Source organism: Oryx dammah, unplaced genomic scaffold (genome assembly GCF_014754425.2).
Source record: "Oryx dammah isolate SB20612 unplaced genomic scaffold, SCBI_Odam_1.1 HiC_scaffold_12, whole genome shotgun sequence".
In the NCBI taxonomy this organism is placed as follows: Eukaryota; Metazoa; Chordata; class Mammalia; order Artiodactyla; family Bovidae; genus Oryx; species Oryx dammah.
Window position 1 is genome coordinate 57,132,560 of NW_024070196.1, and position 24,098 is coordinate 57,156,657.

At 49.4% G+C, this 24,098-nt stretch overlaps 1 protein-coding gene across 1 annotated transcript in view; it reads left to right on the plus strand.

Moving 5' to 3' along the window:
• NOS1 (nitric oxide synthase 1) overlaps positions 1-24,098 on the plus strand; it is a 191,901-nt gene that overhangs the window by 99,218 nt on the left and 68,585 nt on the right. Inside the window, exons 2-3 of the mRNA XM_040251626.1 lie at positions 63-1,220; positions 15,120-15,246. Of these exons, the coding sequence (XP_040107560.1) occupies positions 496-1,220; positions 15,120-15,246 (852 nt within the window). The 5' untranslated portion in view covers positions 63-495. The remainder of the gene's footprint in view (positions 1-62; positions 1,221-15,119; positions 15,247-24,098) is intronic.

The following is a 24,098-nucleotide window of genomic DNA, read 5'->3' on the forward strand; positions in this document are numbered from 1 at the left end:
ATCCATCTCTCTCTTTTTTTTAATCCTTTTCCTCCCCTCCCTGTTCCTTCTCTTGACCTCAGGAAGACCTGGATCAGATCTGCCTCTGACGGGCTGACGATGCCGAGTGGATAGTCCATGCTAGCATGCGTCACCCCTAGGCACAGCCACCAGACACGTCTCCTCCCAGATCCGCCTGACCTGTGGCATAGGGACTCATCCCACCGCTTCCCCTGACGTCTGCCTGATCAACCATTGCTTCCTTAGAGACCGAGGAAGGAGGCAGACGCAGGAAATCATGCCACCAACGGCCCGACAGCAATGAGCGAGTGACGCCGAGTTGACGTCAGAGGCACGGAAGGCCAGCACCGAGAGCAGCTCCCGAGCCAGGCTGCAGCCCCGCAGCACCAGCCTCCGGCTTCTCCTCCCGGCGCCGCCTGAAGCCCGGCCACTCCTGGGGACCTGACCTCGGCCGGACCCGTTTTGAGGTCTGTGGACTCTGGGACACTAGACACCATGGAGAGCCACATGTTCAGCGTTCAGCAGATCCAACCCAACGTCATTTCTGTCCGCCTCTTCAAGCGCAAAGTTGGGGGCCTGGGGTTCCTGGTGAAGGAGAGGGTGAGCAAGCCGCCCGTGATTATCTCTGACCTGATCCGAGGGGGCGCCGCGGAGCAGAGCGGCCTCATCCAGGCCGGGGACATCATTCTCGCCGTCAACGGCCAGCCCTTGGTGGACCTGAGCTACGACAGCGCCCTGGAGGTGCTCAGGGGGATTGCCTCCGAGACCCACGTGGTTCTCATCCTCAGGGGCCCCGAGGGTTTCACCACACACCTGGAGACCACCTTCACCGGGGACGGGACCCCCAAGACCATCCGGGTGACCCGGCCCCTGGGTCCCTCCACAGCAGCCGTTGACCTGTCCCACCAAGCGTCGGCCGGCAGAGAGCAGACGCTGGCGGTGGACGGGGCCACGGGTCCCGGAAATGGTCCCCAGCATGCGCCAGATCCAGGGCAGGAAGCCAGCTCTCTCACCCAAGCCAACGGCCTGGCTGCCAGGCCCCCAGGCCAGGACCCAGCCAAGAAAAGCACTGGGGTCGCCCTCCAGGGCAGCGGGGAGAACAATAAACTGCTCAAAGAGATAGAGCCTGTCCTGAACCTTCTCACCAGTGGGGGCAAAGCGATCAACGGAGGAGGACCTGCCAAGACAGAGACCAAGGACGTGGAAGTCCAGGTGGACAGGTAAGCTGCAGGGGGGCCTGTGCGCGCACATGTGTTGTATGCGAGCATGCATGGTCTCACAGCCCGGGAGCCAAGCTGAGTGTCTCAGGCATCCAAGCACACATACACCCGCTCAACCCCCCTTGCCTCTTGCCCTGGAATTGCCATTGCCCTGAAATTGCCTGGAATGGAATGGGCACGTCTAGTGCGTATGTCTTGCCATGAAACCCAGAGCTCATAATCATGGTAGCTGAGGCCCCATCTTCCAGCACCCTCATAAGGTGGGTATTTTTGCAACCCACATTTCAAGAGTGAGAAGACTAAGGCTCAGATGGTGGGGCCTTCCCTGAGGTCACTGCATGAGGAGAGGTGCCTGGGCATGGCCGACCTGGGTGTGGATGGATGCTTAGAATCTGGGGAGAGCGAGGAAGAGCTGGGTGCTAGGCGACCCTCAGCCCAAATTGGCTCTCTCCTGGGGGCAGCCCATCCAGGGCAAGAAAACTTCAAAAGAGAAACTGGAGACAAAGTAGAGAATTAGTCCCCATTCCCCAAAACTCTGGCATTGCTCCGATTACATGGAAGCTAAGGCCAGCAGTTGAAGAACAGGATACCAGAGACTTCCCTGGGTCCAATGGTTAGGGCCCCATGCTTCCCCTGAAGAGGCCACAGCTTAAATGCCTGGTCAGGGAACTAAGATCCCTCATGCCAAGTGGTGTGGCAAAAAAAAAAAAAAAATAGAACTGGGTACCAGCCCCTCTGTATTTGCTGGATTGGCATTTTCCGACCCTCCGGGGAAGGAGGGCTGGCTGCACAGTCGGTGACGAGCAGATGGGCCAGGTGGTGGGGAAATAGGAGACCCAGGAGACACGAGTTTGATCTTGGGTTGGGAAGATCCCCTGGAGTAGGAAAATGGCAACCCACTCCAGTATCCCTGCCTGAAAAATCCCATGGATAGAGGAGCCTGGCAGGCTGCAGTCCAAAAGATAGCAAAGAGAGTGGGTCACGACTGAGCGACTGAGCAAACACATACTTGGAGAGGGCAGGTTTTCTCTCTGCCTTCTTCCACTCCCCTCTAAGGTCTAGCACTGACGCTACAGCCCACAATGTTACGAGGCAGATCCTAGGAGCCACAGAGGGAGGCTCAGGCCTGAGGTCCCCAGAAATCCAGGCCAAGCTCTCCCAGTCCTCTTCTCAAGGACCCCTGAGAGTCCCAAGGGCATTTAGAGGTCACTGGGAAATCCTGTGGGGGCCTGAATTGACTAGCTCCCAGGCCCCTGCGTGTATTCATATAGGAAGTGTTCACAGAGGACCTACTCTGTGTAGATACTCTTCTGGGCCCTGGGCTAGAGCAATGAATGGACAAGTCCTCTGGCTTTGGGGGAGTGACTGAAATAGACAAACCCCCTGACTTGGGGAACTTGCAGTACAGTGGGGAAGCCAAAGAAGAAGCGAGAGGTTAACGCTGTAAACCATTAGTCATATGCACTGAGGAGATAAATAGAGGGGGGAAGAGCTAGGAAGTGTTGGGGAGGGTAACATTGCAGGTGGGAAGCTGGCAGGCCACACTAGGAAGGCAACGTGGGAGGACCCGGAGGAAGGGGCTGGGGGAGGCTCACAGCTGCAAGAGGGAGGGGTGTCGAGGCAGAGGGAGCAGCAGGTGCGAAGGTCCTGAGGTGCACTTGTGCCTGCATGGGGCCCAGCCCTGGCAGGGCAGCCCCCAGACCACCCACTGTGCACCCCCAGTATGTGGAAGCCCACCCTGGCCACCATTGCATCCTGGGGCTTTTCCAGCATCTCACGCCTGGCTAAAAACTGAGCCAATGCCAGCAAGACCCCCAAGGAGGAAAGTGGAGGCTCTGTCGGAAGGCCTGGGCAGAGGGCAACAGAGGGCACCTCCTGCCTGCCCAGCTCCCCCCTCCCACCCACTCCTCCTCTCTCCTGCAAGCTCCCCACAGACACCCTGGAGTCTCTGCCACACCCTGGGTCCCATCTCCATGAGAGACCGCGAGTCTTAGGCCACATACACAGGGCATGGTGTGACCCTCTTGGTGGGACAGATGATTGGGGGTCCCCAGTGGCCTAATGTCCATTTCCAGAGCTGGAGGCCAGAATCACATGCTCAGGGTTCTCCCAGTGGCAGTGACCTGGCACCTCATTCTCCCACAACCAGCACAGGAGCTCCCCCCCCAGGCTAGAACCCACTTCCCAGGGGTCCCCACTGTGACATACTTGGTGGAGATGGCCGGTGTAGCCGTGAGGTAGTTTCTGGGCAGCCAATAGGCACTCCCAAGTCTCACCCCGTGGGCTTGAATTCTAAGGCAGCTAGACACTCCAGAATCAATCACTGGCCTTCTTTTCTAGACGGCATCAGAAGTGCCCATCAGAGGCTCCTGGGCCTGGCCTCTCCCCCTACCCCATCCTTTACGTGCCCCGCCCATCCTCAGCACCACCTCTTGCAGAAGCAGCAGTGAGTCCATGAATAGGACCGTCTCACCTTGCATGACAGTGGAACCCCTGGCTCTAATGTCCCGTATACTTGGTTCTGATTCTCAGCTAGGCATAGGGTGTGAGCCTCAGAACCCCGAGGGCTCTGTTTCAGCCCCACCCGGGCCTGGGAGTCTGACTCTCTGGTTATGTTGTAGAGAAGTACCTTCTATAGTTGGGAACTGCACGCTCTATCCAAGGAGCAAATACTAGCAAATAACCCTCTCCTAGCCTGCAGTCCAAGACATAAAGGCTGCGGACAGGACCCCAGGCTGGGATGAGGTCCTTGAGTCCCATGAGCTTTAATGGGAGCCCACTTGGTAGCCAGGCCCCAAGTGGCCTCTCCAAACACCATCTTGGGGAAGCAGCCTTTGAGTCCCCAAGAATGAGGGCGAGATAGAACTGTCTGCCCTGGGGCACTGCTCTCACAGACCCATTTCCCGCCTCAGGAGGTGACATCTGAGCTCTCAGCCGCCCTCATCCATCAGGGTCCTCCCTCCAGAGACCTTGCATCACCTGCAGTGTGATTGACCACAAGTAGCCGAAAAAACTGCTTTGGTGGAGATATGTTTTGGGAGAAAGTGACCCAGGGCAAGTATATGCCTCCATGAAACCCACTGAGATGAATGGTTCTAAGGATGAGTAATACTGTGGTCCCCCTGCCACCCCGGCTCCATGGCTTGATGCACAGCTCTCCCCCTTCACTCTGTTTTTTTTTTTTTTTAACATATTTTGAAATGCCCCCTTCACTAACCAGAAGCTCCTTCATGGAGCATGTAGCCTACCCACACTTTACATTTTTTAAATCAGTATAATGCCCTAACGATAAAATCAAGGCTATAGAGCATAAAAGTCATTTATAATAAAAGAGCCTATAACTTAACGCATCAGCGCATAGGCACAGCCCCACCAGAATGTCATGTGTTGGCACCTAAGGATAGAATGGAGGCAAACACGATGCAGATTGACACAGGTGTGTTGTGTTGCCGACTCAGACACCACCTGCGGCACCGCGTCGCCTTGGTGACGTGATTTTCCCAAATGGTGAATGATTCCTGGTAAAACGATGTCCTGTCTTTGATTTCCCACTAGTTGCAAGTTCAGTAGGATTTAAAGCCGAATTTATACATAAACCCACATTGAGATTTTGGCTGAGAAATTGAAGCGTGTTTCGTGTTTTTGTTTTTAATCTAAGCAGATGTCCAAAGTTTGCGAGGCAGTCAGGACCCTTCCTCCGTGAGTGGCTTTGTCATTTGTGTTGCCAGGGTGTCCTTCACCCCTGACATCACCTCCCTTCCACTGTGATGTCAGAAGCATCGGCCATCGTCGTAACAACCACAAAAGCACCCCCACAGATTGCAAAGCTGTTTGCTCACGGCTAAAATAAGTGTCTCGTTACGAATCAGTGTCCCAAGTCAGGAAACGCAACCCCAGAGGCAGCATGTTGTTCAGAGCCAGTCTCGGGGCTGCTGGCCTGGGAATGTTCAAGCCTCACAGCACACACAGGTGCCTGGAAACGACTCATCCTCCCAGGCCCCTCTCCCTCCAGGCTGCTTTTGGGGGTGGGGTCAGACTAGCATCCTAGATGCGGGGTGACAGTGAAGCCAGCAGCCCACTGGGCCCAGAGCCCCACATCCGGGTCCCACTCGGCATCCGTGGCTTCTGGGTCTGAGCAGAGGCTGGACCATCACTGGTTCTCAGCAGCGACCTTGACTCCTCTGCTCTCTTGGCCTTATTTTCCTCCTTCCGTCCTTCTTTCCTCTTGGACCTGGACTTATTCCCCTGCTCCAGCTAGTCCCTTTCCCTCAGGGGGCACCCCTGTCCTGTTGTTTGGAGTGTCGGCCCGTGTTTGGGGAGATAAGTGATGTTGATCTGAGACACAGTCTCCTGCCTTCATCCCAGGAGGAGGGAAGGGGCCCTGAGCAGGCAGTGACAGCAGGTGAAGGGTGATCAGGAAGGGAGGCGGCAAATTCGGGGCCTTCTGTACTTGGGAGCGGTCACTTTAAAATGCTGCATGTCAGAGGATATCCAGGTTGCTCAGCTTGCTGCCCTGAAGGAGGGTTCTAAAGAGGCCAAGGTCCGCGGTCCAGCCTCCATCTGGACCAGCCGGCCAGCCACCTCGCCCTGCGCTCTGATAACTCCTCATCCGCTTGCAGGGCCCTCCCTTGATTACTTATAGGAGTACCTTCACAACAGTCACCTCTTTAGAACCTGTACGAATGCAGCTCCTGAAGTAGGACCTGTGGTTCTAGCTCCCACCTATAGAGGAAGGAACTGAAGCTCAGAGAGGTGAAGCTAGTTGCCCAGGGTCACACAGCACTGCCCACAGGGTTCTATCCAGGTTCTGCCTAGCAATCTCACAGTGTCTAGAGTTTAAAAAGAAACCAGACAAGTGAATGTGGCTGGAGGAACACAAGTCAATTTTAACCCTAGAGAATCAGCTTTTTGGGGGGAGAGGCCTCCTCCTGTGACAAGCCTGAGTTTCATCCCCATCATGTTAGCCAGCCTCTGCTGAGCACTCCAGGTGGGCCTGGCCCCAGGCTATGGTCTTCACATCAAGTAATTCACTTCCTCCACATAGCACCCCATTTTCCTGATAGGAAACCAAGGCTCAGAGAGGTGTAGTCACTTGCGCGAGGTCACACAGCCAGCCTGCAGCAAAGCCAGAACTTGACCTTAAGCCCATGTTCTTGACCTCTACGAAGCTTGTAGATTGCGCTGTTGGCCACAGTGCCCTTAACCACTAGCCGTCAACTTCCTGAGGCTATCAGAGTATTTTCTCAGACTGGAGGGGAAACCAAGGCCCTGAGGTTGCTGTCTGCTAAAGACAGCCTCCCTAGAGAGATGACCTCGGATCAACCAAGGTCAGCACTGATGCCTTAGAGACCCTCCTCCTAGGCTGCACTTGACCTTTCTCATGGCTGTGGATCACTCTGGTGGCCTTTTCATTTTTTCTTTTCTACTGTTTTTTTTAGATTCTTTCTCTTTCTTTTTTGGCATTTTTCAACTCAGGAATTAACTCTGGTAACTTTGCCGTCATGCAGAATCTGGGAGCAACTTTTCATTCTCACCCTGACTGTCTGAGTGTGAGTGACTTCCAGCACTGCCCTGCCCCCGTCACCATGCATTCTTTCCCAGGCAGGGGACAGGGGGTCCTGTTTACACCAGTTAATGCACTTGCTCTGTGACCTCTCCCATGCATGTCCCTGCCACCTGGCCTAGTGGGCACCCAGCCCCTCATTCTGGAAGGGAAATAAGCTCACCCACCTCACACTGCATGTAACTGAGGGCTTCTCAGCATCTCTCAGTCACTGGATATATATGGAGCATTTATTCTGCCTCAGGTACTGTCCTCAGAGCTGGGGACCCGCTGATGATCCACTACAGAGTCATCTCATAGACCACACGCAAGGAATAATGACTAGACACGTGCAGTCGTTTTAGATAGCAGTATGTGCTGTGAAGGAGATGATGCAGTGACTTCCAGACAAGTGGCTTGGGGTTGGGTAGCACGTTAGACTGGAAGGTTGGGGAAAACCTCTCTGCAGGCATTTGTACCAAGGCCAGAAGGTGAGAACCTTGCGAAGTCTAGGCAAGGGTGTTCCTGGAAGAGGCACAGCAGGAGCAAAGGTCCTGAGGCAGGAACGAGATTGGGATGTTCAAGGAACTAAAGGGAGGCCTTGAGTGTAGCAAGTAGGAGGAGAGCGATAGGCAGTGAGATCAGACATAGACACAGGGGCAGGGCCATCAACCATCCCAACACCCGCTCATTGTATCTGCCATCATTCCTGTGGCTGCTGTTAACAAATGACCACAACCTTGGTGCCTTAAAACAACACACCTTGGAACTTCCCTGGTGGTTCAGTGGTTAAGAATCCACCTTACAATGCAAGGGACGTGGGTTCAATCCCTGCTCGGGGCACTAAGATCCCACATGCCATGGGGCATGGCCAAAAAACTTTTTCTTCAAAAGTGAATTTGTGGCAAAATAGATACATCAGGATATTTTACATTAAAACCTATTCCCAGCCTCTCAAAAAAAAAAAAAAAAAAAGATATATCAGAGGGGCTGTTAGCAAGAAGTCACATCCCAGTAAGACAGTTGGCCTTAGGAGCTGGAACCCAAATTCAGCCCCATCCCCCCTAGCCTGGGGCCTACAGACATGAGTTGGAGAATCCTGCCCAGCTTTTGTGATTTTAGGAAAGAGAGTCGTGGTTGTTTTGGAGCCCAGAGGCCCTCGCCTCACTTCTCAGCTACAACACTCACCATGGAATTCCTGCTCTGAAGAGCATACCTTTATCAAGAACCAACCCCCCAAACTCCAGCATGATGGAATCTAGAAGGAAAGCTGCACAGAGACGCCACACCCGCTTGCACAGCCCCCAAAATCTTCCTGCTCCAACTCAGCTCGCAGAATCTGCAACCAGGTAGAAGCAGAAGCCAAAGACCATTGGAGTGTGGAGGGCGAGGAGGGGAGTTGGAGAGAGCATGGTGTCTGCCGAGAGATGCGAGCAGGGCTTCCTGCCAGGACCAGCTGCTACTCGGCAGCCTCCTCGCCTGGTTGGGCCAGAGTGGGTGGCCCCCACCTCCAGGCTGCGCCCTGCACCCAGGCCTGGCCCACCTGCTCCCCATCCTGGGTCCTTGGTCAGGGGAGGTTAGTGGTCAGCATGGGGCCAACCGACACATGTGCAAACTGCCTGTGGAGTCTGGCCTGGGACCACCATCCTTGTACCCGAGAGATCGGGGAGCCTCGGTTGGAAGGATTTGGCAAAGATCCTCAGAAGGTTTAGAGATGCTAGACCGGCTCTTGGCTTGAGTTTGAGGATCCAACTAGTGAAGTGGAAGGAAAGGGCTTTAGTTTAGTTCTTGCCAAGAAGCACAGAAGATGCTCGCCAGGTAGGAGGGAGAGCCTCACACTAAGGCAGGGGGAGGAGAAGAGCTGGGGGAAGAGAGCACCCCTAGCCAGGAAGGCACCTGGCTGCTCACTGCACGAGCCTAGCTTAGAGCTCTCCCAGGGAAACCGGTCTTCACAGGTGTCCTTGGCCGATGTGGGTGCTTTTGACAATGCAGATTCCAGGCTTCCCACTATTTCAGGCTCTCTGGAGATGGGCTGGGAGGAATTTTAACAAGCCCCCCTCAATTGATTCTGATGCACCCTGATGTTGGAGAACCACCAAGCTTGACCGCAGGATGGCTCTGGCCTCGCTGGTCTGCCACAATGCCAGGTTCACTGGAGGATGTCTTTTCAGGAGAATAAGGACACTAAGCAGATGTGGGAGCCACTGAGCGAAGGCAGGTTTCTCAGTCCCGTCTGGGAACAAGGAACAACTAGTAAATAAATCCTCATAGACCCCCTGGGTGGGTGTAGAACAGGGATGGGAGAGCTGGGAAGCATGGGTTTGGGTCCTTGATTGAAGCTAAGCCTGCTGCTCAGTAGGGAGGAGTCTAATTCCTCCCCTCCCCACGGGGACATTGATTGATCTCCTGGGATGTTTTCCATTGTCACAGCTGGTGATGGAGATGTTACTGGTGTCTAGTGAGGAGAGACCAAGGATGCTGTTAAACATTCTCCAATGCACAGGGCAGTCCCCACCACAAAGAATTATCTGAACCCAAATATCGGTAGTTACAGGCTGAGAATTTCTGATCTAAACCAAAATCCTTCAGACAGCTGGGCAGGACCAAGACTCAAAAGTACTGGCCAAGGAGAGTCACCATTCAGGCAGCTCAGAAGTCAAGCCAGGCCCCATCTACCTCCATCTGCGGGCTCCCGGTGTATTTGCTTAAATGAAGAAATGATAACCTGGAGTTAGCAGAATTGCATTTACTGGATAAACACATTCACTACCATCACCTCATTTGGGGGGAAACATTCGACATCTAAATTTGAGGTTCTTCATGAGTGTGAAATCCAATCAAATGCCCCGCCCCCAAGCCCTGTTCTCAGTGATTCTCAATGAGGAGGGCAGCGAGGAGGAGACATTTAATTGCAAAATTTCCTCTGCTTCTCACTGGTGCTGTGATCTTGACAAGTTACCTAATCTCTCTGGACTTCAGTCGCCACAAGTTAAATGTTAGTCACTCAGTTGTGTCCAGCTGTTTGCAACCCCGTGGACTGTAGCCCACCAGGTTCCTCTCTCCATGGGATTCTCCAGGCAAGAATACTGGAATGGGTAGCCATTCTCTTCTCCAGGGGATCTTCCTGACCCGGGGATCAAATACAGTTCATGTTTGGTCAGAGCTGACTGTATACTAGGCATTTGACAAGCATGATCTTATTTAACCCCCAGGAGAGGGGGTGTGTGAAGTGGGCCTTGTAAGGGTGAGTAGGAGTTGACTCTTGACAGAGGGGAGATGAAAGGGCATTCCAGGAAGGGCAAGGATGGACACGGTATACTCCCTGGGAAGAGAGGAGAGTGGAGGTCGGGGCTAAGAGTGATGGAAGGGGGGAGTCTGGAAAGGAAGCAGAGAATTCCCAGATTCCTGGGCTCTGTGAACAAGACATAATAGCTCAATGGGCAATTACTCAGCCATAAAAAAGAATGAGACAATGCCATTTGCAGCAACATGGATGGACCCAGAGATTATCATACTGAGTGAAGTAAGTCAGACAAAGACAAATACTATATAATACCCCTTATATGTGGGATCTAAAAAAGTGATACAAATGAGCTTATTTACAAAGCAGAAATAGACTCACAGGTATAGAAAGCAAACATCTAGTGGGAGGGGGGAGATAAAGTAAGAGTGTGGGATTAACATTTGCACACTACTGTATAGAAAATAGTTTTTAAAAACAAGGTTGTACCGCATAACACAGGAAACTATACTTAATATCTTATAATAACCTATGATGGAAAGGAATCTGAAAATGTGTGTGTGTGTGTGTATCACTGAATTGATTTGCTACACCTGAACTAACACAACATTGTAAATCAGATATACTCTCTGTTGTGCTTAGTAGCTCAGTGATGTCTGAGTTTTTGTGACCCCATAGACTACAGCCTGCCAGGCCCCTCTGTCCACAGGATTCTCTAGGCAAGAATACTGGAGTGGGTTGCCGTTTCCTACACCAGGGGATCTTTTCAGCCCAGGGATCAAACCCATGGGTCCTAAAGCTCCTGCACTGGCAGGCAGGTTTTTTTTACTACTGAGCCACCTGGGAAGCCTTGTATGTAACATATGTGCATTTCTACGTATATGTACAAATATATAATGTATAATATATATACACATATATATGTATATGAACCCATGAAAAAGAAATGGCAACCCACTCCAATATCCTTGCCAGGGAAACCCCAGGGACAGAGCACCCTGGCAGACGACAGTGCATGGAGTCCTGAAAGAGTCGGATACGACTTAGTGATTAAACAATAGCAGTATATGTATGTATAACTGAATCACTGTGCTATACACTTGAAACTAATCCAGGATTGTAAGTCGACTCTCCTTCGATTAAAAAAGAAGTGTCTGAGTGCAGACATCCCTGCCTGTGTCCCCATAAGCCCCCAGGGAAGACACCCCTTTCTCAGGAGCCATACGTGCCTTCAGGCTTTAGAGACATTAAGGCTTTGGCCAGCACCACCCAGCGCTATAGCCACTAACTATATATGGCTAATTAAAGTGAAATGAAATTAAAAATTCAACTAATTCCTCAGTGACAATAGGTGCTTTTTTTCAGCCAAGCCACACAGGGGCGCTTTGTGCCCCACCAAGGGATTGAACTCATGACCTCTACAGTGGAAGCACAGAGTCTTAACCACTGGATGACGAGGGAAGTTCCTAAGCACATTTCAAGTATTCAGCTGCTTTATGTGGGCCATGGCTAAAATACCCAAAACGCAAGCAGACGTGGAATGTTTCCATTGACTCAGAAAGTTCTCCTAGACCATGCTGAGTTAGAGGAATCTTGACTGTTTTAGAAAGAACTAGCATTTTCCTTCCTCTGTTTCTGTCTGATCAGCCTACAAACACATCAGTAGTCAAAGCAATAGCAGATGCCACAGGCTAAGTGCTGTGAGCCTTACCTCCTGTAATTGTTGCAGTAACCCCGGGAACTGGGTTTTATTATCAACACTATTTTAGAGATGAGTATACTGAGAATTAGAAAGGTTAAGTAGCCAAAATATCCAAAGTCACACAGCTTACAACCAGCAAAGCTGAGAGTTGAACCGAGCTCCACCCAATCCGCAGCCCGTGGATCGCACTGCCCATTCAAACCTAGCAAACAGATACGTCCCAGGCTGAGAAAATTCATGGCAATAAACTGCTTATCTCCCTCAGAGCTGACTTTTACTGAAAACTGGGGGTGGGGAGTGGGAATTTAGAGTCTACCTAAATCTATTCCTGATTTTGTCCCTGGGTGCAGAGAGGCAAAATAACTCCTTGTCAGATGCTGAAGGATGTTCCCTGTGGTCCCATGTTAAAAACATTCTTGTTTTAAATTGGAGGATGATTGCTTTCCAATGTTGTGTCGGTTTCTGCTGTACGATAGAGCAAGCCGTATCCCCTCCTTCCGGAGCCTCCCTCCCATCCGTCCCCATCGCACTCCTCTGGGTCATCACTCGCTGCGTCGTCCAGCAGCTTCCATTAGCTGTCTCTCTCACGCGTGGTGGTGTATATATGTCCATCCGACTCTCTTCTATCCTTCCCACCCTCTCCTTCCCCTGCTATGTCCTCAAGACCATCATCTACTTCTGCATCTCTATTCCTGCCAAGCTAACGGGCTCATCAGTACCATTTTTCTAGGTTCTGTAGATGTGTGTTAGTTAACGCATAACATTTGCTTTTCTCTTTCTAACTGACTTTACTCTGTATATCAGGCTCTAGTTTCATTCACCTCATGACAGTTGTCTCAAATAAAAGTATTCTTCCCCAGCTCATCACAGGGCTCTTTTGTCTGTGTTGACAAAACACTTCAAATATATTATTTAAACAAAAGTGTTAAAGGCTTTTAAAAAAAATTAAAAAAGCAAAGGATGATGATAAAAGGACCTCTCCCTGCAGATCCACACAAGACAAGCCGTGTGAGCCATTTAAGAGTCATCTGGGCAATCGTACCCTGTAATCTTTGTAAACTGGCCTCATTCAGTGAGAGATGCTGGATTCCTAGCTCTTTAGCCTCTGGCTTATCCTACTTATCCTGAATCATTTTCCCAGTCTGTTTACAAAAAAGGAAGGATCTGGGCCGAGCATCAGTCAGACCTAGTTTCAAATCCCAGCTCTGCTTTGTGTTTGCTGAGAAACCTTGGGAAATTGACATAACCTCTCTGATCTCAGTTTTTGCATCTGTAAAATAGGGAAGTTTTTAATATCTGCTGAGAGGAAGTGAAATAACTTCTGTGCTGTTACCTGGTGTATTACCAACACTCAAACAGCACTAAACTCCTCTCTTCTCTGCTGATTCCCCACTTATGGTCACATGACATCCTAGGAACTGGAGTTTTAGCGCTGAGAGGGGCTGCGTGACATTTAGAACAGCCGTCTCCACAGACAATGCCTCTGTTTATTACCACGTAGGTAAACCATTGACTTGGGAAATATCTGTAATCAAGAACCACTCCTGGTGTGTTTTGGAGACATTTTTAAGAGAGTAAAACATAATGTTCCCTTTTAAAACTGCAGACCTCTCCAAGCAAGATGAGCAGAAGTGGCTTCAGCGTGGGCCCCCAGGACGCTGTGAGACAAAGCAAGGAGGAGATTCTGGGTAGCCCCATCCGAGCAGCCAGAGGGGCCACTTAGGGCCTCACACTCAGAGTTTGGGCCCTGGCCTCTGATTCATCCCAAATGACCATCAGCACCAGGTTGGGAGCTGGGGGAATTTATGGAGCCAAGAGTCCCCACAGCTGGGAACATAGGATGGAGAGCTGGATACGGCCCGCCTCCACCCCTGGGACCAAAAGTGAGATGGACCACAGAGCAAGCCGCATTGCCCAAAGCTGGGGAACAGACAGGTGCCATCGAGTGAAATTGGGTGGGAGGGTTAGAAAGAGGCGGACGGTTAGAAAGCAGGAGGGCAGAAGGATGGAGGTGAGGTGAGGCAGGTGGGGAGGTCTGGGTTTTGATACAGTCAGTCCCATCTCAGCCACGACTTCCCTCCAGCTCAGAGGATGGTCAGCCTGTCCAGCCAAGATAGCCTCTTCCTGAACCTATCCGAGTTCAAGGGCAGAGAGCCAGGAAAGCTTCACGGTTAGAGTCAGGAATAAGCCTGGGTTTGAACCCCAACTCCTTCAACCCTGACTGTGAGACTTAGGTGAGTGGTTTAACCTCTCTGAGCCTCAGTTTCCGCGTCTGATAATGAGTGCAAGGTGGTGATGAACATGGTGATGGGCATGAAGATTCTGATGGGATGAAGGTGGTGGTGATGAGAAGGATGAGAATGATTTTGGCAATAATGTTGGCGATAATGAAAATGATGTCAGCATTGGTGTTGATGTGCACACTTATGGCTGTGGTGACAGTGATGCTGATGCTGATAAGGAAACATTGGGTGGTGGTGTTGACAGTCGTGAGAATGATGGTGCTGATGGTGGTGATGATAAGTGAGGGTGATAGTAACAGCCTCCACTTCAGAATAAATGTGAAGAGCAGGCTGGAAAACCAACTCCATGGACATGAATTCGACCAAACTCTGGGAGATAGTGGACGACAAGGAAGCCTGGTGTGCTCCAGTCCATGGGGTCACAAAGAGTTGGACTTAGCAACTGAACAACAGCGACAGACTGCAATACTGTGACCTTGAGTGACTTAGCTTCTGTCTCACTTATGCCATCTGCACAGCAGTGACAAACATTCATACCGACCTCATCAGGTTGTCCCAAGGACTAAATTCACTAAAACATATGTTAAGTGCTTGACACACCAGTAAGTGCTTAATCAACACCAACGGTATTAATAGTTTTTGTCGCTGTGTTCCCCTTATTTTCAGAATCATTCCTGTGTATCCTGGGCTGGTACCATTAGCCTTGTGATCAGTGCTCTAGTTGCCGTTGGTGTGACTCACCACCCTGGCCCACAGGACTGGTTTTCTGACCTATCCCTCCTGCTTCCTGTATCTTCCACCATTAGGTTTCATGGATGCTAAGCTGTCCAGGGGTTCTGCATGGGATTCTGCTAGGAGAGAGGCCTCCTGGCTTCCTAGATCAGGAAATCGGGGGCAGGGGAGGGAGGAACAAAGTCTCTGTCACAGACGTCCTGAAACTATCTCTGTACAACAGGTATGTGCCAGCCAGGGGTGTCAAGTCAAGTAAGCTCACCTTCACGCTTGATCCTACGAAGCGGCAGACTGCGGACCCAAAGCTCACTGGCTCCGTGGAGGGTCATGTGGGTGAACCCTGAGGGTTCTTCACAGACTCAGGACTTTCAGACCAGGGTGACCAGCCGGCCACTCCAGGTGTTGCGTCTTCCTCAACCTCTCCTGCCTTGCCTTTCAGAGACCTGGACGGCAAGTCACACAAACCTCTGCCTCTCGGCGTGGAGAACGACCGCGTCTTCAATGACCTGTGGGGGAAGGGCAACATGCCTGTCGTCCTCAACAACCCGTACTCCGAGAAGGAGCAGGTAAGTGGCGGTGTCAGCCTGGTGCCTACACTCCACGGTTCCCTGAATGTTCTTGGGAAGACAAGTGCCAAACCACCTTGGGGAGAAAACCAGCCATTGTGGCTGGAGAAATGGCGTGGGGGCTAAGCCAGCAGCACTTACCCTGGACTGTGGCTTTGGGCTTTGATTTGGTGGGTTTTGTTTGCTAGCGTGCCTGTTTTCAAATTTTCATTGTTTCTACCAAGAAAGGTATTCACGTGATTCTGAATTTAAAAGGTAAAAAAGATAGGTGGTAAAAGCTTCTTCTCTCTTCCCTCATCCCAGCCACACAGCTTCACTCCCCAGAAGCAAGCAGTATTCATTATCCATCATTTTTGTGGTCCTTTTAGCAGTTTTATGCATAAACAAGCAAATACATACACATTATTTTCATATGTTTTTACACAAATGAGAACACATCATACATACAGGCAAACCTCATGCTATTGCACTTCATTTTATTACATGTATTATTTGTGTGTATGTTTGTGTGTATGAATTGAAGGTTTGTGGCAACCCTGCATTGAGCAAGTCTACTGGTGCCATTTTTCCAATTGCATTTTTTTAATTGGAGGCTAATTACTTTATAATATTGTGGTGGTTTTTGCCATACATTCACATGAATCAGCCATGGGTGTACATGTGTTCCCCATCCTGACCCTCCCTCCCACCTCCCTCCCCATCCCATCCCTCAGGGTCATCCCAGTGCACCAGCCCTGAGCACCCTGCCTCATGCATCGAACCTGGACTGGCGATCTATTTCACATATGATAATATACATGTTTCAATGCTGGTCTCTCAAATCATCCCACCTTCACCTTCTCCCACAGAGTCCAACAGTCTTTCTATACATCTGTGTCTCTTTTGCTGTCTCACATACAGGGTTATCGTTACCATCTTTCTAAATTCCAAATATATGTGTTAGTATACTGTATTGGTGTTTTTCTTTCTGACTTACTTCACTCTGTATAATAGGCTCCAGTTTCATCCACCTCATTAGAAATAATTCAAATGCATTCTTTTTAATGGCTGAGTGATATTGCATTGTGTATACGTACCACAGCTTTCTTGTCCGTTTGTCTGCCGATGGACATCAGATTGCTTCCATGCCCTGGGTTTTGTAAACAGTGCTGCGATGAACATTGGGGTACACGTGTCTCTTTCAATTCTGGTTTCCTCAATGTGTATGCCCAGCAGTGGGATTGCTGGATCGTATGGCAGTTCTATTTCCAGTTTTTCTTAAGGGATCTCCATACACTGTTCTCCATAGTGGCTGTACTAGTTTGCATTCCCACCAACAGTGTAAGAGGGTTCCCTTTTCTCCACACCCTCTCCAGCATTTATTTTTTGTAGATTTTTTGATAGCAGCCATTCTGACTGGCGTGAGATGGTAACTCATTGTGGTTTTGATTGCATTATTTTTAAGCTAAAGTATGTGCATTTTTAGACAAAAGGTTATTACACAGCATACAGACTACAGTGTAAGAAGTACAGAATGGGCTTCCCAGGTGGCGCTAGTGGTAAAGAACCCGCCTGCCAATGCAGGAGATGTAAGAGATGCAGGTTTGATCCCTGGGTTGGGAAGATCCCCTGGAGGAGGGTATGGCAACCTAGTCCAGTATTCTTGCCTGGAGAATCTCACGGACAGAGGAGCCTGGTGGGTTACAGTCCACGGGCTCACAGAGAGTCAGATACTACTGAAGCGACTAAGATGCACACACGCTTAGTACAGTGTAAAAATGCATGTAACTTTTATATTCACTGGGAAGCCAAAAAGCTCATGTGACTCACTTTATTGTGATATTTGCTGGATTACGATTGGTCCAGAAGTGAACCTACACTATCTCCACCGTATGCCTGTATTGTTTTGTACCTTGTTCTTTCAGGTATCAATGTATCTTGGAGACTATTCCTAGTTGGTAGTTGAAGAGTCCTGTTCTTTTTTCATGGCTGCATAATATTCCCTTTTATTTATTTATTGAACCAGGCCTCCAAAATGAACACGTGGCCCATCACCAATATTTTGCCACGACATCTCTATAATGAATGACCTTGTGCTAATACCTCATTGGCACATGGGTGGGCTTATCAAAAGAATAAACTCCTAGAAGCAGCTGTTGAGTCAAAGGTCATATACAGCTGTGACTTGGGCAGAAATGGCCAGATTGCTCACCACAGAGGTTGCACCATTCTTATCTGCTAAGTAGGAGAATGACTATTTCACCACAGCCTTCCCAGCTTGGAGTGTTACCAGACTTGGCCAATTTGTTGAGGAGTGTTTTAACAGCAGAGTCAATATGGTTTCCTGAGAGTGTCTAGATCTGGCTAGAGATTAGCAGAGCCTGTTTCTCACCTGCCCAGGCAGGTAACAGAGCAACCCTGGTGAAGCATGTGAGTTTCCCATCCCTCCCCTGCACCGCAGCAGAGTACTATGGAATGGCCGTCTTCTTCCTTCCCTCCACCCACCGCAAGCCTTGGATGGCACAGGCCAGGTTGCCAAGCTCTTTCTTTCGGTGCTTAGTGTTGGGACAGCACTTTTCACCACCAACTCATGTAAGCAGTGACTCAGAGCCTCTGTATGTAGCTTCATGGGGGAGGATGGGACACTCCAGAGTGTCAGTGGAACTTGCTGTCCTTAGCTGCCAGGGGTTGGCCAGGAAAAGAAGGACATCAGGATCCCATAGTAGGTCAGTGGCCAAGCTCTCTGACTGCTGCAGTGACACCTGGGAATGTTTGGTGGACAAGGCACCATTTCAGTTCTCTATTATGCTGTCCTCAAAAGTCCAGGCCGTATTGTGAGTGTGAGGACTGTTGTTATCCATCAATGATTAAGTGAACAAATAGAGCTTGAGTTTTCTTCATATTTTCTCAATTGAAAGTAAAGGGTGTTGCCATAGTGCAACCCCTCCCAAGACAAAGAAGGGCACAGAGAGGCAGACTCAGGCGAGATCCAGGCTGTAGACGTGATTTGTTAGGCTTGCACTATATTGTCCTATAGACAACTTATATTTATACTTTGAATTTATTGCCAGTGTTTCAGTTTTTTATGTAACTATCATATTTGCAACTTCTCTTACAAATATGGACAATCTGACCACATTGAGCCTATATTCTTATGGGGAAATAGTCTGCTCATACTGAGGAACCGCTGCTCCCACTACGCAGGGCATGGGCTCTCCAATTTGCCACAATCTCCACCACTCCCTAGTGTGCCCCTCTCATTACCACCAACTGTTCATTGTCATTTATCAAAACATTAGTACTGTTGGTTTTCTTATAATAGAATAAGTGGTAGGTAGGTATGGACCAAGAGATTCACACATTTCAGGGAAGATGAGAAAGAGTTCATGTTTTGTAAGAATGAAGAATATTCTTATGTGTTTGCTATGCAACCAAGTGTTCTGTCTCAAGATTACCCAGCTGGCTTTACTGATTTACCTTACCTACCTGCTCTAGGTATCAGAGTTTGCAGTAACTCCTGAGATCTGGGGTGTAGGGAAGAAGCAGAGGAGGCCTTGAGCCCACCAGAAAGACCCTTATCGTCCTGCTGAAATCTGAGCCATTGTAGTCCGATGACTGTTTCCTTTCACCTTGGTCAGACAGTGACCAGTTAAAAAACATAACCTCGAACTTCAAGCCTGAGTAGTAGGGCTCAATACTGAGGACAGGACAGGGGGTTTAATAGGCCCAGGGACTTTTGTGGGGTATCATGATGAAATGATCAGTGTCTTAGTCTGTCTGGGCTGCTATAACAGAATACCATAGACCAGGTGGCTTATAAAAAACAGAAATATATTTGTCACTGTTCTGGAGGCTGGCACCGGTAGACTCTACATTCTGTGCAGGCCTGCTTCCTATGACTGTGCCCTCACGTGGCAGAAGAGCAAAGTATCTCTCTGGATCTCTTTTATAAGGGCACTAATCCCATTCATGAGCACTCCACCCTCATCACTTCATCATCTCCCAAAGGCCCCACCTCCACATACCATCACACAAAGGTTAGGTTTCAACAGATGAATTTGGCGGAGGAGGGGCATAAACATTCAATCCATAGCAATTAGGAGGAGGTGCTGAGAACTTGCCTTAAGGCTGCCTCTAAAATGGAAACTCCATTTCTGTGGAGGAGAAAGGGTGCTGGAGAAAAGGGGAAAAGATAGTCTTCCTGAGGTTAAGACGGCCAAACAGTTTTAGACATGGGAGCTCCTGGAACTGTGACATGCAGACCAGTAGTGCTTGGACTTACTCCTTGAATGTTATCAAGTCCCTGCTGTTAGTCTGTGACCCAAAATAAGCTTTGAAATCACTGGCCTGTGAGATTATCCAGGCTCTGCTGTTTGAGACTCAATTTTCCAAATGCCTTTCAGAAATAGAGCTAAAAGGAAGCAGAGACCCAAGTGCTCAGTTATATTGAAGTCCCAGAGCTAAGCAAACAGCTCAGCTACCTCCTGCTAGACACCTCCATAGCCATAGGGCTCAGAAACATTTCCCAGGTGAAGCAAATTAATAGGAAACCCAATGATTTTCTTTCTGGCCTAGAAGACCAGCTCCTATGTTCAGCCTCTTCTCTATCTGCTCAAAGCCACTTTACCTGTAGCACCTGGAATCGGCTCCCTTCTGTCCAGTTGTAACCCACATTTGCTGCTTTTTAGAAATCCAGGGAGGGGGTGAGCATTGTTAATAACACAAAGAGAGGCCCAGCTACTACCTGCCAGTAGGAGCTGGTGGAGGAGGCAGCTGGTCTGCATTTTCCCGGCAAAGACTTGGCAAAAGGCAACAGAGCGCAGGTAAAGTGGGAGAGATGCAGGATAGACATGAGAAAGGACTTCCTGACTCAGACAACTATTAGGTCCCTGAAGGAATATTATGGTCTGCCCCATTCTCCTTGATACTCTCGTTTGGCCAAATTCAACAGAAATTCTGCCGTAGAAGCACCTTCTCTTAAGTTAGCCTCAGAAATCTGAGATGCATACCTATACCTAGTGGTCATCTCTCTTGTTGGGTCAGCAGTGGGTAGAGCCAGTGAGACCCAAATTCCTGGTCACTAGAACATAGTGTATGAATGACTTGGGGATGCTCATCTTTAACATCCCCTGACAAGTTGTATCTGGCCTGCACTGGTGGATAGAATGAATCCGTTCACCCATCACACAGATACATAGTCACTCAATACTGCCACACGCACAACTCTAGGGTAGAAGCATAAGCGAGCAAACTTCGCCCTCCCTGCCCTCAAGACCTTCATGGATGCATGTGGGGAGATAACACACACGGACAGTGCAATTAATCCTAAAATAGAGAGGGGCACAATACACTATGGGGCCATAGATACCTCGGCAGGCATAAGAAAAGATTTACCAGAAGAGGGGACCTTTTGATCTGGGTTTTGAAGATCATGTAGGAGTTTGCCTAGAAGAAAGTTGGGGAAAGCATTATAGTTTTAAAAGAAACCGCCAGGGCGGACAAATTATGTTTCTTTTTCATACTAAGGATTGTTATTTGATTGCTGAGGTTGTCTCTGATGCTAATTCCACCTGAGCCACTTTGAGTTTTGACACCATTTTCAAAGCCCCATACATAATAACCCTCCTAAGTGGAAACGTTCCCCTAGATTAGTAAGAAAGTGCTATGTGTTCATTCTTCCCACAAAACCTTAGGATCTGATTCAAACCCTTCTCTGCTTCCTTTCTTATTAAGCACCTATTTCTCTTGCCTTCCTGATTTGCTTTCCTAAGGGGTAGGAGTGGAACTGTGTCATGCTTGGAGGTAGAATGTCTATTTTCATATACAAATTAAGTATCCATCCAACCCTTAGTGAGTGTGAGAGGTCTTGGGTCTGGGGGAAGTGGCATTTCCATTTGGGTTCTTCTTTCTTACTTAGCCCACTGCCCCTCTCTCCAGCCTCTTGCTGACAAAGGCAGCCAGATAGTCAGAGAGTTGATTTTCATTTCAAAATCTCCCTGCCCGCCCCATCCCCACCACCTCATCAGCAACCTGGCATTTCCTCACCCCTGGGGACATAGGGCTTGTTGCCTTTCAAAATGTCAAAATCTGTTGAGAAGCTTTTCCCTTCTTCCAGGGAAGTGTCGGCTCCCCGACTAGCCTCTCTGCAGAGCTCCAAATTATAAGGCATAAAGGGGAGTGCTTATGGGTTCCCAATCTTCAGAGGGTCAGAGGTGTCCAGGGCTCCTCTCTTCAGGAGCAAGCACCCCAAGCGGCCAGTACTGCTGGCTTTGCTGAAGACCGAAAGCAGGCAGCCAGACCCCTCCAAGCTGTGTCTGGATGAAGGCAAACCAGCCCAACCCTCTGCTTCTCAGCAACAACCCAGCATGCTTCAGGGAAGCTTTCTAAGTCAGCCCTGACTCACTGCACGCTAATGATGTCAGGATAAAAATAACAATAATGCTGACAACAATACCACCTTGTGGGGGTGCGGCCGTTCTATTCCCTGGGCTCACCCACCAGCACTGGGGTCATGATCTCAGCTCAGGGGTCAACCCGGGTTTGGTCTCCTCCTCCCGGTGACCTTGGTCAAACAGCTGATTAGCATCCACACTGAAGCTCATAGTGGATAATAGGCTCGTGGAGTTGTGAGGAAGAAGAAATAAGATACCATACAAAATGATTGCATCTGCTATTCATGATAAGAAATAATATATGTTGAGCAATGGCAGACATTGTGTCAAGCAGATTAGATCCACAATCTCATTTAATCGCCAACCCAACCCAATGGAGTACTATTACTGCTCCCATTTTACAGATGAATAAACTGAGGCCCAGAGAGTTTAATAACTTGAGGAAGGTCACTTGACTTGTAAGTGGGCAAGATGGGACTTGAACCCAGGCCATAGATCCCTACAGCCCACTCTCAACTCTACAAGGCCTTGCACAGAATAAGTGCTCCATACAAAGTTCATTATTGTTATTTGGCTAATTATCATATTGCTGATCTAGGCATCATACTGTGTATTTAGGTAAAGAAGTGTTGCCAATGGTTATATTGCTCATGTGAGGCTGAAGGAGACACCCTTATGGCCCAGAAAGGGAAGGTGACCACCCGCGGAGTCTTGGTGGCAAAGGCACACCTCTTTGTCTTTATGGCGACATCGTCATCCTTGTCAATCATTCAGGCCAATGTAGCATTCAGTCTTTATCTTCTGGGGCCAGACTCTAGGAATATGCAGAGGGGGGAGGCAGTAAAGACCTGGATGGGGGAAAAAATGGGAACTTCAAGGGCCTGGAGTCCATGCCCAGCTCTGTGGCCTGTCAGTTATTAATTTAGGGACAGTCACTTTACATCTCAGAGCCTCCATTTCCTCATCTGAAAAATGGGTTACCATGAGGAATCCAGGAACCAGTGGGTACGCAGTGGCCTAGCCGAGAGGAGGCACACAATAGGTAGTTAATAAATGTCACTCAAAATGAAATTGAAATCACAGCCCTCGAGTTCAGAACCTAGACATTAGTTCAGAACTAAAACATACATATTTGTCTCAGTGTCCAGAAACTCCCACTCCCTAGACAAGCTCCAGACACAGACACATACACAGTAGGCGGCACACCGTGATTTTGGGGGTTCTCTAGAATCATGCGCAGACATGCCATACAGGGTGCCCCCTGCCTGGCTCCAGCAGATTCCGTCGGCCGCATTTACGTTGACACCTTGGGGGCGCCTGCTCACTACTCCCTGCGCTAAGCCTGTCTCTAAGTACTTGAGAGACCTCCTCTATTTTGAACCTCATTTCTCTCTGTGAGAGTGTCCCAATCCCTACTAGAAGCTGCGATTAAGCCCTTTTCTGCCCCCAACTGTATCTGGTCAGATATCCTTGGCCTTGATGTGGCTCGTGGCTGAAGTGAGACACTCAGGTCAGATTTTCCAAAAAGCATGTTCTACCCCTTCCTCCACCTGTTTGAGGGTTTCTGGAGCACCCTCAAACAGGCACAAAGGTATGCTTTCCAGGAATTTAGATTGAACCAAGTCCCTCAGTTCCCACTGGCACAGAATCCCAGTCTTGCTGATGTTTCCCATCCCTCCACTTGGACCATCACCTGCCCAGTGACCTCCCAGGGTCTTTACAGGTCACTTAATCAGGGGACCAGCCTTCCATGTCCCTTCCACCTGTTCCCGTCAGAGGCAGGGTGGAACCAGGAAGTGGGGCCTGAATTGACAGGTGTTTGGGTTCAGCCCTTCTGGAATTTCCACATATTTTGCTACCTGTTTATTTTAACAGTGAGCATGTTCAATGGAGGGGCTTCCCAGATGGCACAGTGGTAAAGAATCCGCCTGCCAATGCAGGAGACCCAGGTTCCATCCCTGGGTCTGAAAGGCCCCCTGGAGAAGGAATGGCAGCCCAGCCCCCTCCACTGTTCTTGCCTGGGAAGTGCCATGGACAGAGGAGTCTGGTGCGCTACAGTCCATGGGGTCGCAGAGTTGGACACAACTGGAGTGACTGAGCGTGCATATTTAACGCAGGCTGTTTGAGTGTTGTCTGAGAAGGACAGTGACATTCTGTATGCTCATTTATTGCTTCAAACCATATTCAGATTCTTTCCCTTGATCAAAGTCATTTTTTCCTTCCTCTCTTTACAAATGGATATCAGTTGTCAAAACTCCCTTCACACGGAGATTCTCAGAGGCCCACAGAGCCACAACCCACTTCTATTTTCTGAGGGTCCCAGGATGTTTTAAAAGGTTAAAAGTCCAAAACATAATCACAAAGCTTGTTGTGCATTTTTTTTTAATTAAAAAAATTTTTTTGCAGTATAGTTGCCTTACAAGGTTGTGTTACTTTTCACTGTACAGCAAAGTGAATCAGCTCTATGTATACATATATCCC